Source organism: Acanthisitta chloris, unplaced genomic scaffold, assembly GCF_000695815.1.
Source record: "Acanthisitta chloris isolate BGI_N310 unplaced genomic scaffold, ASM69581v1 scaffold5919, whole genome shotgun sequence".
In the NCBI taxonomy this organism is placed as follows: Eukaryota; Metazoa; Chordata; class Aves; order Passeriformes; family Acanthisittidae; genus Acanthisitta; species Acanthisitta chloris.
This window is the reverse complement of record NW_008690763.1, coordinates 166,144-183,037: the sequence shown is the minus strand read 5'-3', so window position 1 is coordinate 183,037 and position 16,894 is coordinate 166,144. Positions and strand designations below refer to the sequence as shown.

At 37.9% G+C, this 16,894-nt stretch overlaps 1 protein-coding gene across 1 annotated transcript in view; it reads left to right on the top strand.

Moving 5' to 3' along the window:
• Nucleotides 1-16,894, top strand: part of ASXL3 (additional sex combs like transcriptional regulator 3) — a 100,434-nt gene that overhangs the window by 60,946 nt on the left and 22,594 nt on the right. The window contains 1 exon segment of the mRNA XM_009081942.1: nucleotides 575-738. Within this exon segment, the coding sequence (XP_009080190.1) occupies nucleotides 575-738 (164 nt within the window).

The window sequence follows — 16,894 nt, the reverse complement described above, 5'->3', positions numbered from 1 at the left end:
TGTGTGTTGAACATTTTAGATTATAGGTTCTTATGAAAATTCTGAAAAATGCATGTTTTCAGACACTAATTTAGCACATTAAATACTTTCATCTCTTTGATCCCTGTCTATTCACACAGGTAATTTTTAGCAGATGTTATGGGACAAGTCTTGTAGGCCATAGGGCACTGCAGATGTGGAACCTAGTGAAAGAGAAGTTGTCCATAATGATGGATTCACATCAGCCTTGTCAAGCAACCTTTTGCTTGAAAATTGATGCTTATAATTATGTTGATGACATGGCAGGAATATTTTCTGCTGCTGCCAAGTTGAGTTGGTTTCTTGAGCTGGAAGTAAGAATATGTCAGCTGTAATGTTGACTGGAACATGAATCCTGTATGAGCCTAAAGACAAATACAGGGAATATAAAAGAAGCTGTTAAGACACCTAGAACAGGCTGTGTTACCCTTCTCCGAGGTCTGTTTCTCTGGAGCTTACTGTATTATACAATAAAAGCTAAAAACTTTAAAAGAAGACTTGTTTTTACTCTCTTCCTTCATTTATGTTTAAAGTTATTTCTGTTTATTTACTCCAGGACATTTGAAATGGACCAAAGCTGAGGATATTGACATAGAAACACCAGGATCTATTCTAGTGAACACTAACCTGAGGGCTTTAATAAATAAGCACACCTTTGCTTCTTTACCTCAGCATTTTCAACAATACCTCCTGCTTTTGCTTCCGGAAGTAGACAGGCAGGTAAGTAACATCATGCAATGTTTCTTTCTTTAATGACACTTTTTTGCAGTTTGTTTGCATAGGCTGATTTGATTGACTAGGAATTGTTCCAGGAAACAATAAGGAGAAAATTTCCCTACTTTCTTAGGTAAAACCGTTAGATATAGAATGACTGTGAATTTTATCTATAAGTGTCAACCAGCTCTTGCTTCTTTTCTTCCTGAGAACTCTGCAGCTCCCTGATTTGTCTAAATGGAAACTGGCCAGCAGGTCTTCCAAACTTGCCAAATCTCTTAATTAAGAGATTAAGCTTTTCTACCTATGGTGTTGAATATAAACTTCTCATCTTCAAGACTTTATTTACACTGAGTCTTTTTTCACCTGTGATCTTCCTTGGCACTCTACCAGCAGCATCCTGGCCAGTATTAGTTCTGTTAGTTTCTTCTCCTCTTCCTCACCTTTTACACAAGCCTACATATGCTCTCTCAGCTCCAGTCCACTGAATCCCTTCATTCACACCTTTTGTAAGGAACTTCTTCTCCAGAGCTTATGACTGTAGACTCATATGAATTGTTGATCAGTTCTGTTGAGGAGAATGATTTTGAGAGTAACAGGCTGGAAATAAAATTTCATGATGTTTCCTGCAATATTCCTTGGTCCTTCCTGCATTTGTTGGTCAGATTACAAGGTCTCCTAGAGCAAGGAGAAAAGCTTTCCAGCATGTGTAGCAGTTAAAATAGCAAAGAGAGTGCAAAACAGTTTCATTTAATCACATCACTTAAAGATTTAAACAGTCTTACCAGTTTCAGTAGGGAGTACTCATGTACTTAATTCAGACTCATTAACTTACCCAAATAGGGCATTATTTTTTTTGTAGATGGTCAGTATCCCCCTTATTATGTAATAGATAGTGAATGCAGGTCTCTTAAATGACTAATTAAACCTTCTATCTTAAATCAGTATTTCATTTCAGTATTTCAGGTTTCATTTCACAAACTGTTGGTAGTTAGTCGACAACTAATGCAGGGAAAAGCAGTGCAATATGAGACAAGAAGAGAAATAAAAATTGTATTGATGTACATTTACTCAGCTTCTTATCAAATTAGGTACTGTATGTTGTGGACAATATTGATGCACTTTCAGACAGAATATTTGAAAAGGATTATTAGAACCAAAGTCATAGGAGACACAATGTAAATATGTTTATTCTCAAGCTCCCACCACACAGTCAAAGTCGGTATTGACAAATTTTAAGAGAACTACTTTCCCTGCTGTAAACAGAATTTATCTTGGTGCCTAACAGCTTTTAATTTTTTTGTTCTCTTTCTACTTAATTCGTCAGAAGACATAAAAAAAATATTCTAGTTAAAATCAGGTTTTCTCTCCAGTCATCAAAGATCCCAGTGTTCATGAATTACATTTCAAGTACAAGAGCTTTAATTAGAAGTTTTTTGCTTAAAATTTCATTTTTAAAAATGGAGGCTCTAGAACTGACAAACCACTTACCTTCTTATCAGTGTTTTTACAGCAGAGTTTTTTTGGCAAGAAAATCAAGAGAATAGTTGTTGAATTTAAACATACCTCAACTGTTAAAAGCAATGCATTTCTTTTTAATGTTTATTTCAGAAATGTTCACATAATGCGTATGATGTGTTGTTTCAGAGGCCCAACACTGTTACTTCGCAAGTGAACTAGTCCCAAAAAGCAGACGTGATGAGACTTTTGCTGGTGTCCTGTCTGTGATCATCTCACAGCAGTCTGTGGGTTTGTGTAGCATACCATGTTTTCACGTGTCTTTAGAAGGAAGGAGTCTCCATTCATCTCTGGAAGTTTAATGGAAACGCTTGGCTTCTAAGTGTGATAGTTCAAAGATTGTTTTGTGGTGGAGAGTGGAATAGCCCCAAACCCTCACTTTGCAGAAGTCTTAGCAGAGAAAGAATTGTATCTGTTTTCTTGATAGCTGAGACTATGTCCTTGGTTATGCATAAAGAATGGCACCCCAGGTACAGACTGATGGAAGCAATTGAACTGATGTTCTTTTGCTTCCTGTGGCAAGTGGAAAATGGCAGTGTAGTGCTCAGGGATCAAGTGAGAGGGTGAGAGAATTCTAGCCAGGGAGCTCTGGTGGACTCTCTGCTGTTGGTCACTGTAACTAGACAAGACAAGGGTATTCAGTTTTCCTCTTTTATTTCTACTGTCTAAATCAAATGTGGCATCAGGCAAGCAAAAATGGTCCAAAAGTATTCTATGAGTTAGCTGCCCATCTCCAGGGGTTCAGTTTCATTGTTTTATATTGCCCTTTTATTGTTTTGTGTGAGAATTCTTAATTCTGTTCTTCTGGCTCTGAAGTGATTCCTCCCTGTGTGCTGCTCTGCAGTTGGCTGCTGTTGTCTTCCCTAGAGAAAGCTGCATTTCTGTGTTGTCATGTGGATACAGTATGTGAAGTACTGTAATAAATGGCACTATAAAAATGTAATAGAGTTATGCTATTTGTGTATATATAGTGATCTGTGAAATAAATTACTAATGAAGTGCAGTCTCATTTAGGCTTTATTACTGCTCCACATAGAAAAACCCTATGATGAATGATTCTTTGTCATTTCTGTCATAAACACCATTTTTCTGGGCGGTATTAACTCCTCCTCCTTAAATCGTGCTGAGCCGAAACTTGTCATGCATGTGTCAGTTTGAATAAGCATTTTTAGAAACTGTTAGTTAAGGGAGTTGAGGTTTTCTATTTTTTTTGTGCAAGTGTTTATTATAAATAAATGACTTCTGTCTCAATCCTGGTTAGTCTAATGTGTTCAAAAATAAGTTCAGGGCCAAGTCAGGAGCTTCATGGGATTTATTTTCTGCTCTTTCTTTTGTTTTCAAGTTTTGTAGTTGCTATCAGGGAGCCTTTGGAGCCCATGGAACAAAAAGCCTTAGGAAAGATGTCCCAGAATGGAAGAAGTTGAGAACAACTCTACTAATGTTGGTGCTGTCACTTTTCCTACTCCAGACAGATTTTTGATAAAGTAAAAGTATAGGATCATTGCCTTTTTTTTTCCCTTAGGAAAAGATAGATTGTATCATCGGTTATTCACACCTGAAATTGATTTCAGCTTGTATATTAGTTTAAATTGTATTTCGGTAGCAATGAGGCCTGCATGTAATTTTCTGTATTCAAAATGCCTATAAAAGTAATTGGAGTAAGTTGGCAGTTGTGGTAGATACGTTTTATCAAGGATTTTATTTGTTTTCATTTGGATTCATAGTGAATTAATATGTAGATGTTGTTCAAATCATAGAATCATAGAATATCTTAAGTTGGAAGGGACCCACAAGGATCCTCAAAGGATCCTGCACAGGACAGCCTCAAGAATCACATCATGTGCCTGAGAGCATTGTCCAAACACTTTTTGAACTCTGGTAGGCTTGATGCTGTGACGACTTCCCTGGGGAACCTGTTCCAGAGCCTGATCACCCTCTGGGTGAAGAACCTTTACCTAATATCCAGCTTAAACCTTCTATGACGCAGCTTCATGCTGGTCCATTGGGTCCTGTTACAGGTCACCTGAGAGGAGAGATCAATGCCTGAGAAGCAGTCATGTCCCAGACCTGTTTGTTTAGCAGACTACGCCAACATCTAGCAACACTGGATATTGGGAACCTCATGACTAAAATTTGAACATCCAGATTTTCATCTCTTTTTTAACCTACGTGGACTCAAAGACTCGAAAAACTTAAAGCTCAGCTTAGACGGCGGGCTGTTGGGTGATCTCCCAGGAGACCTAGATGACTGAGCTGGCAATATAGAAAACCTGCAGGTACATAAACTGTATGGAAAGCAAAGTGTCTGCACAGAAGATTTCAGTTGTCACAAATTCCAGCAAGGTATTTTTCTTTACAGCTCTAATTAGAACATTCTACAGCTAAAGAACAATGGAATTTTCATCAAAGAATACCTGCTTCTAACATTGATACATCAAGCTGATAATTACACGAAACAGAAGCCTCCCTGACCACCTCTCAGCAAATATTCATCTTCAAAGCAGGGAGTTTCTCCCTGTATCTAGATTGCTATACAGCATTAATATCTCTTTAAATATTAATTAAACAATGTATATTGTGCAAAGATGAGTAACAGGTCTGTACAACAGGTTGCTGAAAAGAAGTGGCAGCTGGCAATATCATGTCTACACCAGCTTTCCTTGATGGTGCTAATGGGAAGTCAAATTCCTGCTATTAACATTGGGGTGTGGGCAAAAGGAAAGGAAATATGCCCATCTCATACACTTCCAAGAGAAGTGCTGCCTTGTCTGAAGAGTAGCAGAAAGCTGAAGTGATTTCACTAATTCTTAGAGAGCTAAACAAAATGTTCTTCCCTGAATGCTCTGAAAAAAAAGTGTCATTTCAGATTCTACAAATGTTAAGGCCTTTCCAATCTCAAAGAACTTAACTCCCTGTTCTGTATATTCTCTTCTGGTAATATCCAGGTCTTCTGAGCCTCTTGTGCTTTGCACCTGCCCTGCCTTTTCACATAGAGTGGGAATTTCTTCCTGCAAAAACACCTCAAAGCCTCCTTGGACATGTGTTAGGTGACAGTGTCACTTTATTTGACCAAACCTACTCTGGAAGAGCATTTAAAACTGTAGAACAAATCTTAGTTAAAGTTATATCTTGTCTCAGCTTTATTTGTTTAATGACAGAAATTTAGCAATCTTTTTTTCTACAGTTAATGTATAGTCAAGTTTGTTACGTAAATGAAAACTTAAATATTCCTAAGAAAAAAATTAATTGTTCTTAAGGAAGTACTTCAGGCATGTAGTATTGCAGAAGCACCTTTGAATATTTCAGGATTTTAGTAAGTCAGTTTACTAAAAAGAAAAGCATGATGTACAGGTCACAGGGTTCTAAAATGGGTCAAAACGCACCTTAATCTCCTTTTAATTTCTAAATCAGTGAATCCCAAAATAATCTCTCTCTTGGGTCAGTGCTGATATTGCTATGCAGTAACATTACAGCATCCTGTTATTTTAAGGTCAGTGCAGGTTCTGTGTTTTCATCTTGGCCTGTTCAATTTAGGTTGGTGCTGGCACTGCCAATTTGGTTCTCTGACCTTGCATTAAAAAAAGGCACAGGTTGATGTTGGTTAGTTTAAAAGAGAAGTAATTTTGGGGTGTTTATCTGCTCAACTCCATTTCAAAACCTCTTTGCTTTCATGTAGAATGAATCAGCTTAATATCTGTTCCTGTCATTTGATCAATGATAGCAAAAGGTAACCATTGTTTTTGATGTGCGTAGATTGCACCTACTCCCAGCCACATCAGTTTGAATTCTGCAGTGGAGAGCAGGTGATGAATAATACAAAAATTCTTATGCTTATGAAAGACAAGGCAAGGGGTCTGGTATCTTACATTCTGAACACTTAGTATTTAGTGTGTATCTTACTGTATATATATATATACTCTATGTCCCTAGTTTTATATTAAAAAAGAATAAGCGAAGCTTGATTTTCACAGTTCTTTTCTTGTAGCAGTGTAACCATCTTCCTGTTTGCTTTATTAACTTCATCAGTACTTGAGGATTGTATTTGCTAGTGGTCTTTTTCAGCGTTTCCTTTATAAAATGACCAACTGCAGAAATTAGTGCTAGGTGTATTATTTGCTCCTGGTTTGTTTTATGTTTGTCTCTGCAGAATTATTGTGTAGTGGTAGCTAAATGGTTACCTTTTCTTACTTAGCTGCCTTTTCTGCTAATACTACCACCTTTTGGCTGTGTCCTTTTCAATTCTCTATCATCAGTAGCTTTCAAATATTTATTATTATGTTCTGTAAATGTTTGAGTTTTACACTGAAATAGTTTTAGGGTTATGACAAAAGCACTTAGTTCAGAGGAGAACATTTGCAATTGAAGGTTAAATGTAACACATGTCTCCTGCACCTAAGCATATTTTAAAAGCTGTTAAATTGGCACCCCTGTGTGCACAGTAATTGAAGGTCATTTTATGTCTCCCTTTAGCTGATATTTTTTCTTTGGTTTTACTGGTTAATGTGGACAGCATGGTGTCATTGTAATATGCTTTATTTGTACAGCTTTCTTAGGGGAGTTTTAATATAGGTATCTTAGAGACTAGATGGATGAAGAAATTCCAAAGCATTTATGCTGCCTTTAAATAATATTCTGGGGCTCCAATTCGTGAGCTGAGCTAACCAAAGGTGTTCAGACAGTTTACTACCCCCAGCTGGCCCCTCTGTCCTTGTGCAGCAAGTTAATGTCTGTTTTACCTAACACAGCTGTATGGATGTGCAAGTGCACATTTCACAATCATGTAGTAAGGACAAACATCAGCTTTGCTTTACATGAGTTGAAAGCTGAAGGATTTTACTTCAAAATCCCTGTTGGCTTTAGCTACAGGAATACTCTTTTAGCTTCCCTAGGCAGTCCAGTAAGTCTCAGTGCAATTGCATTGCAATCTGGTTGCTCTGATTGATGTGGTAATGGAATTCTTGTTTGCTTGTTTGCAGTAATCCCTAGAGGTCCTCCTCAGTATCAGTACGTCAACATATGTGAACAGGAGGCTTTACATTTTTGATTAAGTGTCATGTTTTTGTATTTCTGCAGGCTTGGTCACTGTATTTCAGGAGTGTGAGTCAGTGTTTTCCACCATGCTGCATCCATGTTGTGGAAGTTCTTGTTTGATTCCTAAAGCCCTAGTTGCAAGCTCTTGTCACACTTAAAACATCTCACCTTTACAAACAGGTTTTGCAGAGGTGTTAGCAGAACTATGGCATTTGCTTTTGTCTGTAACAAGGCCCAACTCAGTTGGAACGTCTAGTAGGACGCAGGAATGGTGCTGTGCCCTCTGAAAGCTTAAAATACAAGAGCCACAGCTGTATCTGCAGCATCTGTTTCCGTAAGTCCTTCTGATGTGTGAGGGACCCTGCGCCCAAGGTTGTTCTTCTGATGCAAACTAGTGATGCTTTTGTTCCACTCACCTCCCCTCCAAGCAAGGTTTAGAAAGTATAGTGCAAAGCTGTTAGTGCTTTCAAAAAAAAAAAGGACTTTACATGCAATACAAGTTCCATTTACATTTGAAGAATTATTAGTACTTTAGAAAGAGATCTGATAAAACACCTCCATTCCATTGGGAAAGTACTTACATAAGTGCCTTTTTAAAAGACTGTGCTGGGAGCTGTGTTATGAGAGTATAACTAATATGTGGACGTAACTGGTAACGTAGATGGACACAAGGGACTGGCATGCTTCAAGTTATGTAGCTATTAAGGATGCATTGCACTACTGCAGCGGTTAGTGTTTCAACTGCTCCTCCCTTGCCAAGTTCTAATAATTAAGTGATATGAGTTGGTCTGCAGTGCCTCCAGTGTTGCCACTGTAGGGCTGCACTGGAATTAGATGGAGAACAGAAAATTCCTTGCAGTTCTGAATCTGAAGACATCCAAGGACTTGAAGCGAGATGTTGGATGCAGGTGTAGTGAAAGGAAAGGCAAGCAGAAGTGATCCATCCATGCTTCTGCAGCAATCTCTCTCCCTCTTTTCACCCTTCCTCTCACCCTCTCTCCTTCTCTCCACCTCTCTCCTCTGCCTTCCCCCTCACCCTCCTTTTCCAATATATTTGGTTTGATTAAATAAAAAAGGGGATAAGAAGTTGAGGCTTTTTTTCTGAATTATTTCAGAACGTTTCTATTCTTTGTCTTTGAATTATTTAAACTCAAATTTTCTTTAGCTTGTTCTGTCTTCCATTAAGGACATGCAGCCATTTGATTGCATAGGAGCGCAGTTTTTTCTAATGCCTAGAGAAAAGCGATTGGATGCAGGATTTTAATTTCTGGCACTCATCAAAAATGACTGACTAATTTTAGATGTTTATGCAGAGCTTCCCCTCACCTTCTGCTTTTCGGGCTCAAAGGTCTTTTATTTTTATTAAAAACTAGGAGAATAGAGGCTGGCTGTTTACATCCCCTTTTCTGCACCTTCCCCAGCACCTGAGCATTCTTGGATAGTTTAATAATGTTTTACTATCTCAAAGTCTCCAGTCATCTTTATTTAAACAAGTTTCATACACGCTTGCCTTGATCACAATCCACGTATGTTTTTCGATTTTGCTTTTTTTCCCCCAGGCTTATGTGTCTTTTATAGGTACCTTTATAAATACTCACTGTTTGCTGTGTGTTCTGATATGCTTGGGATTGGTACTTATCTGAAAGATGTATTAGGTAGAAAATGTTTAATTTTTATTTCTAGAATCTGAATGCAGTTAGAAGGTACTGTTTGTGGCATTTTGTGGTTTTCCTTCTATTTGACTTGAGTTTTGCTTCATTTTAAAACATGCTTTATCTTTTCGTTTTGCCAGATTTATTACTTGCCTTAAATTCTTCATTTAATTTCTTGCATCTGAGCTCAAACAGATTGGATTCTATTGTCTTTTTTGACACTACAGCGTATTGGAATGAATATAGCTATCCCACTTGTCTTCTTGATTTAGACAAGGTCTAAATTAACAAGTCACATTTCATTTTGAAAACATATGTTTGCAATTCTTCAGTCTTACTCGGCATATTTCCCACTTTAGTGAAGATGGAAAAGGTCTTTGTTTCTTTCTCTGTAAGACTCTTCTTCCTTTTTTCCTCTTGTCTGAAGCAATTATTCCTATAGTAGTAGATATTTTCTTTTTCATTCTTTGATGTCTTACTTCTAAGTTTAGTCTAGTTATTTTTTAAAGGACTAAAGTAATATTCAGAATTACTTTCACCATCTGTCTTCAAAATCTGTCTTTTCATTTTGTGTTTGAAGACAAACTGTTTTTGTTATGTCAATGACCAGTTGCAAATGACAAGAGCTTTTCTTATAAGGATTGATACCTTCATAATCAGAACTTAATAAAATGCACCATCATCTTAGTCAGGTTATACCGTACTGTGAAAAGGTGAGACCCATGGAAGAGAGTTTATACAGAGTGATCATCAACACTCAAGCTGTGGTACACCAGAATTCCTGTAAGAGCAATAGTGTAGGCTGGTTTTCTTCCATGTCACCTACTCAAACCTGAAGCTGGGGTGGCTGAGTTTGCTGTTCTTACACATACATAGATCTTAAGTCAGATCCATGTATTGCTGTCTGCTGTACAGCAATACATGGATGGATGTATCTCTTATCATTCATGTATTTCTCAGCATTACTGCAACTATTTTGTGGTCACAGCAACAAAAAGGTCCTGATAATTGCATCTTGTCAGGAGCATTTTTCTTGTACTTCTGTTTATCTATTTTCTACTAAGAAACTCTTGCATTGTTGGCTTTAAATACATGGTAACTGTTTTAAGAAATGATAGATTTTTCTTCAGAGTCATAGCACTGTGTGTAGTCATGTGCATGCATTTTTCTGTTTGAAATGAGTGTCTGAGTGTTCTTTATCTTCAGGCAAAGAAACAGTTGCTATCCTTTTGTCTCTGTGGGTTTTTGCAAACCCTGTCTGTTTTTTTAAAACATTCTGTAATTTCAACTGCATTACTTCTTCCACATTCCTACCATCTGTGTCCTCAAGACCTGAAATCATCAATGTTTTGTATTAAACTGGGTAATTACCTACTCCTTAAGTATTCGTTCCCCTCCATTTATGTTTTTTTGCTTTTCTCCAATACTATGTGCCTTTCTCTGCACATTTGTCTTTCCTTTTTTCAGCATATATCAGAACCATTGACAAAACTTTGCTTCTCAAGACAAAAGACAGGCAGAGAGGAAAAGGGGAGTGGTTGTTTTCCTGAAGAAAATCACCATATGTGACCTCTTCTATGGGGTGGATTACAGCTTGATTCAGATCTTAGGGGTCAGGATCAGTGAAGAGGCAAGTGGCATGAATGCCGTTGTGATGGGAGTTTGACAGACCATCCGATCTATTTCAGCGCTGTTAAGGTCACACCTAGGGTACCTTGTCCAGTTCTAGGACTTAGCCTGTATAAAGAGAAGGATCGGGGCAATCTTACCAATGTGTATAAATACCTGAAGAAGGGGTGTGGCAGGACTCGAGGCATTGGGCACAAACCAAAACAGGAGGTTCCATGTGAACATAAAGTAAAACTTTTTTTAATGAAGACACTGGTTGCCTAGAGAGGTTGTGGGTTCTGTATGTTTGGACATATTAAAAACTTACTGATTTTTATTTCCATCTGAAGTGTATTGCTATAGTTTATTAACACAGACATGTTAGTACTTTCAATGTACTTTCAGGTCTTGTGCTTTAACATGGTTGGTCATCTATCACACCTGCAGGTACTTCCTGTGGACTCTTGAGCTCTGGATTTTTGTGACTGTTTCCCTTACCATGCAAGGTTTACCCAAAGGTTCAGAGGTAATCCAGTACTGAGTTCTGTAATAAGGCAGTCTAAGCTAAGTGTTGAAGCTTAATGATGGCAGTGGGCCTGTTCTTGTGAGATCCCACCTGGAATACTGTGTCCAACTCTGGGCCCTCCAGCATAAGAAGGATGTGGACCTGTTGGAACAAGTCCACAGTAGGGCCATGAAGATGATCAGAGGGTTGGAGCACCTCTCCTGTGAAGACAGGCTGAGAGAGTTGGGGTTGTTCATCCTGGAAAAGAGAAGGCTCCGAGGGGACCTTAGAGCAGCCTTCCAGTACCTACAGGGGGCCTACAGGAGAGTGGAGAGGGACCTTTTGCAAGGACAAGGTGGAATGGCTTCAAAGTGAGAGAGTTTACATTAGATATTAGATTACATATTAGGAAAAAATTCTTCACTATAAGGGTGGTGAGGCTCTGAAAAATGCTGCCCAGAGAAGTTGTGCATGTCCCATCCCTGCAAGTGTTCAAGGCTGGGTTGCAAGGGTCTTTGAGCAACCTGGTCTAGAGGACAGTGTCCCTGCCAATGGCAGCAGGGTTAGAACTAGATGATCTATAAGGTCCCTTCCAACCCAAACCATTCTATGATTCTATGATTTAGTGTAGGAAAGCATATACCATTTTGCACTGGAAATTATTTGGGTTATTCCATTGCTAGTTTCTAAATCAAATTTGAAAAGAAAATATGGTCATGATTATGGACAGCTCAGCGGTAACATCTGTTCAGTCAACCTTTAAGCAACAACACCAGGGAGGCTGCACTAAAGAAAATACCCTTTCATTAAATAAATAGTATGGAGTCATCACCTTGAATATTAAGCGTGACCAGTTCACTTCAGAAGCTGTGGAAAAAATCTGGAGAAGGGCACAAAAATTTGCATTAGCCATACAAATTTCTGAAGTAAGGTTACTGGGTTTTAGCTTTTTAATCTGCCAGAATAAAATTAAAAGTGAAGAGCATCAACTTTAATACAATCAACTGCTGTATTTCGTACAATAGACAATTAACCCATGGAAGTCTTTTACATACTAGAAGTTAGCATTGATTGCTGGCACAGTTTAACTGATATAAATAAAGACGGTGGATGCATGTATATATATGAGTAGTAGCCACAGTTATATCAAATGGACTGAAATATTTATGCAAAATAAAAATTCCTTTTTTTAGTCTGATGCCAGCAAAACTGAATGGAAATAGAAATTTTTTATTTGACAGCTTTCCTAGTAATTGGCTATTATGTGGTCTTTCACAAGCTTTATCTACATGATCTGTTCCTTGCAATTATCAGGGGTTACTTCAGCCTCTGCTTTGATCTGATATTGTTACCATATGGTACTGCTCGGATATGGCTAAATACTGAAAAATATAGCATCTTTGCTTAGCATTGAGTTGTGTAGCAGAAACACTATCATCAGAAATGCAGCCACTGTTTAACAGAACTTACATATTTTTTGTGACAACTACAGCTGCTTTTTCTTTTCTTACCCAAGTGCATTCATGCTCATTCTCTATTATAGACTTGCCAACTGTTAGAGGAGCCTTTTAGTTTCCTCCAATTTATCATGATCTCTGTGAATAGTAGTTGTATGAGTGGAAAAATGACTTTTAGATAGGTAATGGCACACTTGAACAGTTGGCAGTGTTCTATAGGAAAGGGAGAAACTTCCTCAATTATTTTCATACTAGAAATACACGCAAGTTCACTTACAAGTATTTTTCAGGTGGATAAAATTCAAGTTTTATAATTGGCAACTATTACTTAACAGAGAGAGCTCTAGCTGTGGAGAACTCCTTGACATAAATGGTTCCCAGGTCATTAGCCAAAGTAGTGAACAGGATAATAATTGTTTTGCATTATTATAGAGAATTTAGGCCTTCATAAGTGCAAGCAGATCTTGGTAGAGTTTCTGAAGAATGTATCAGTCAGAACATGAACAGTCCAGAGACTGACAAGAGCACATATAGTGCATATATAGCACTGTATAAGAACATATATAAGTTCTGCTTCTGTTTTTAGTACCTCATCCATTTTATGATGGAAAATATTGGTATGGAGGAAGTATATGGCCTTATGGTACTACTGTCTACAGCTCTTCTGTATTTCCCAATGTGAATACCTGTCTCTTGGGCTTAATAAAGTCTGTTTTACAGGGATGCCACACTAATTCTCCAAGACAGAAAGTATCTACCTTGGCTGTTAACATGCCTCAAGCTATTAACTGCTAGCAAAAAAGTTGTTGATGAGTGAGTAATGCTCCTTCCAGCCATCATGAAGCATAACTGGTGGCAGATACAATGGGTTTATATTTGAGAACAATGGTTGCAGAAACTGAGAGTGTCCACAGTACAAGCAGAGCCAGAAGAGAGTGCAATGCTCCATGCTATGACATCCATTTAAGATATTTTGAAACTCGTTGTAATCTAACGTTTTAATTGCATGCAAGCTAAGCCATTATCTTATGAAATCAGAGTGTTTCTGAAGGTCATTCTGTACAAATGAGTGGTTGTTTCAGATATGAATCATGAATTGTGGTCAGTTACGCTAGATTGCATAGAGTGACTCCATTGGAAAGGCATTAAGAGACAAGAGGCCTGGAATCCAGAATGCCAGGACTGACCTAACCATCTTTCTTTGAAAATGGAGGTCGGCAATTGGTCAGAAGATAAATGCATGGAAGAGCACTTTTAGTTTTCTTCTTAATGATGGTCTAATAGATGGCAGTTTAATATACCATCCTTTAGCTCTGTAAACTGTGAGGCACTCTTGTTACTAGTATATTTTAAAACTTCTTTAGCACCTTTTATATCTTAACTTAGAAAATATGCCAAGAAAGGGCAATTCATCAAGTCTTCTCTACACTAAGGCAGAATCAGCAATGTCTGTTTTTCTTTATATTGTCTAAAAGTTTTTTTGGCTGTTCAGTGGTGGAGAATTCACAGCCTCTCCAAGTCAGTCTAGTGCTTCATTGTTTTCACTGACAGAATGTTTTTTCCTTTGGGTCTAATCTGAATCTCTCTTGCTGCAATTCTGATTCTTAATCTTTGTTCAGTTTGGCATCTACATGTAGAGTGTGGAGATTACTGTGTCCCTGTTTCTTTGTCTAGAGAAGCAGCCCTTATTAATGCAGTCGTTGTAGATCTAGGACCTCAAATCTGTGCTCAGCTTCTTTTATCTCCTTTGCATTTTGTACCAGCTCTGAGTTGACACATTCAGAACTGAGTGTATCACTCACTCCAGCTGAAGTGATAAATTAACACCAAGGAGAGCAAAACTAATTTCTGTATTTTTGCACAGTACTCCTGTTTGTAACTTGCAGTGTTGTGCTCACCTACTTTGCAATTTTACAGCAAGGCTGACATATTTGGTTTGCAATCAGTCCATGTGCTCATAAGCCACAAATACTTTTCTATAGAACATTACATAGCCCCTTAGTTTCTCCATTTTGTTTTTCTCTAGTTCCGTATTGCTACAAGAGTCTGAAACTTCGCATTTGTCACTATTGCAATGCCCTGCTTATCCCTATTGTTTCCAGAGTAATTCACAAAACCATCAAGAGAATTCTGAATTTAAGTTGTGCATTTCAGTGTACTCAATCACTCTCTGACTGATGCTATTTGCAAATTACTTCCATCTTTTTATCATGCCCTCGAAATACAGCCTCCCAGTTGACAATAAATAAACAATAGTTCCCTAAGTAAGGAGTTCTGAGTAGTTCTGTGGCAACCTAATTACAATTTATATGTCCTGACTTTGCTTTAAAAAAATGTTACGCGACACACAATCAAGATATAAAACTTGTGCTGTTTCTCTTCTATCAGTAGACCTTTTATGCTTTCAAAGAGAAAATAGACTGATTTGACATGACCTGTTCTTGACAAATCTGTGTTGGCCGTTGCTCAACTCCTTGAACTTCCAGGCAGTTGTGTATAGTGTGATAATTTGCATGGTTTAGCCGTGGACTTGGCAGTACTGGGTTAATGGTTGGACTTGATGATCTTCAAGGTCTTTTCCAGCCTAAATGATCCTGTGATTCTATTTGTGCTTTGCATTTATTGCAAATGTTCTCCAGAGCATGAACACAGTGGGAAGAAGCAAGATATTTAAACATAAGCTTCTTATGTCAACCGAGATGTGCTGTGATATGTAGTCTAATACTCCACTTCTTCAGAATGTTATAGGTCCCCTGTAGATTCTGGGTTGTGTCTGCCCAGAATGTGTCCATATGAGTATCTTAGGTCAGCCTAGGGCATCTCAAAAAAGAATCAGTTGTTTGTGTGTAGGCCATAGTGTTATTCTGAAGCTGGCTTAGTTTCTAAGTCCTTAGCTGCACTTATCCTCTTCTTTAGACACAGGTGATACATATGTGCTATATATCTATAAATAACGTGTATAATTTTGCATTTGTCTATTGCTTTAAAATCCATCTTTTAGCATTTCTGAAATAGACTCATATCTGGGCATTTAACATGCTAGTCTGTCAAGCACAGATTATTTGAATGCATGTAAGTAATATTTATTCAGTTCCTTGCTTATTCAAGGTCAGTTCATACCCTTTTGCCTGGCTGTAATATTAGTTGTATTAAGCACCTCAATCCAGTAGATTTGTGGTGAAGATTTATGCAAAAAAAAGGGAGTATGAACATTAACTTTGTATGTCTCTAGTTTTTCCCCTGTGTTGCACAGTGGATTTTTTTCTTCATTGTCTTCTTGCTTCTAATGTACTTACAGAATTACTTCTTCTGGAGTTTGATGTGTTGCTTTCCAACTGTGTCTAATTTTGGCCCATTATACCATGTTCTGCTGTGGTATTCTTGCTTAGTAAGTTGACCTTGTTTCCATTCCCTACATGCTGTGAGATCAACAGTGAGGTCCTAACTAAGACAATGTGGTCTCATTTTACAATCCCCATTATTCCTTTGCAGGAGGCTTTGCAGTCCATGTGGTCAGCATTGTTTATTTAAAGAACTGTGAGGGCTTTTTAACTCCTTTTTCACTAGCACCACGTTCTTGGGGATTCTTCTAGCTAATTCTGCATTTATGAAAGTATGCCTACTTGAAACACTTTTTAAAAAAAAATTCTGTTGTCATTTCTTCTTTCTTTTTTTCTCCTAAACAAGCTTTAGTCTTTTATATTGCTATCAGACATATGAATTATCAGATCTGCATTTTACCAATTAAGTCAAAATGTTGATTGGCAACTAAATCTTCCAAGTCCTCCTACGTACCATTTGTAGTTCTTGCATTAGTGTTCAGCCATCAAAGACTGAGATAAATCTACCACTTTCATCACATTAGCCTCTTCTTTAACCCCTCTTTTTATAAATAAACTTGTTTTGGCAGTGGTCCACAGAACAGGATTTATTTGATTTGATTTGCCCATACTATTGGGCCATGCATATAAATACAGCATTCAGATTTTGGAGAAATTAGCAAATCTGTCTTTAGAGCGTGTTTCTTTCCTTCATGACAGCCATTTTCCATCTTTACTTACCTCTCTAAACCTTCTTGGGGTACCACCACATAGGTGAAGATGCCAAAGCTGTTCTGCCTATAGCACCTATGAGACCACCACTTCAGTACCAGTGTATGCCTGTCACTGCTGATAAAAACATCAACAGATCCCTAGCTTCCATGATGATTCCTCCAGTCTCCTTGTCACTTCTGATCCACTCAATCTCATTTCAACAGTATTCTTAGTGCAAAGGTAGATGGCTGTCAAAAACAGTGATTTTGGTAGATTTTGCAGGCATCATACCTACCAACACCTTCATGATCTCTCTTGTCTTCATTAGCTCATTACGGACAATGCAGATCCAGTCAA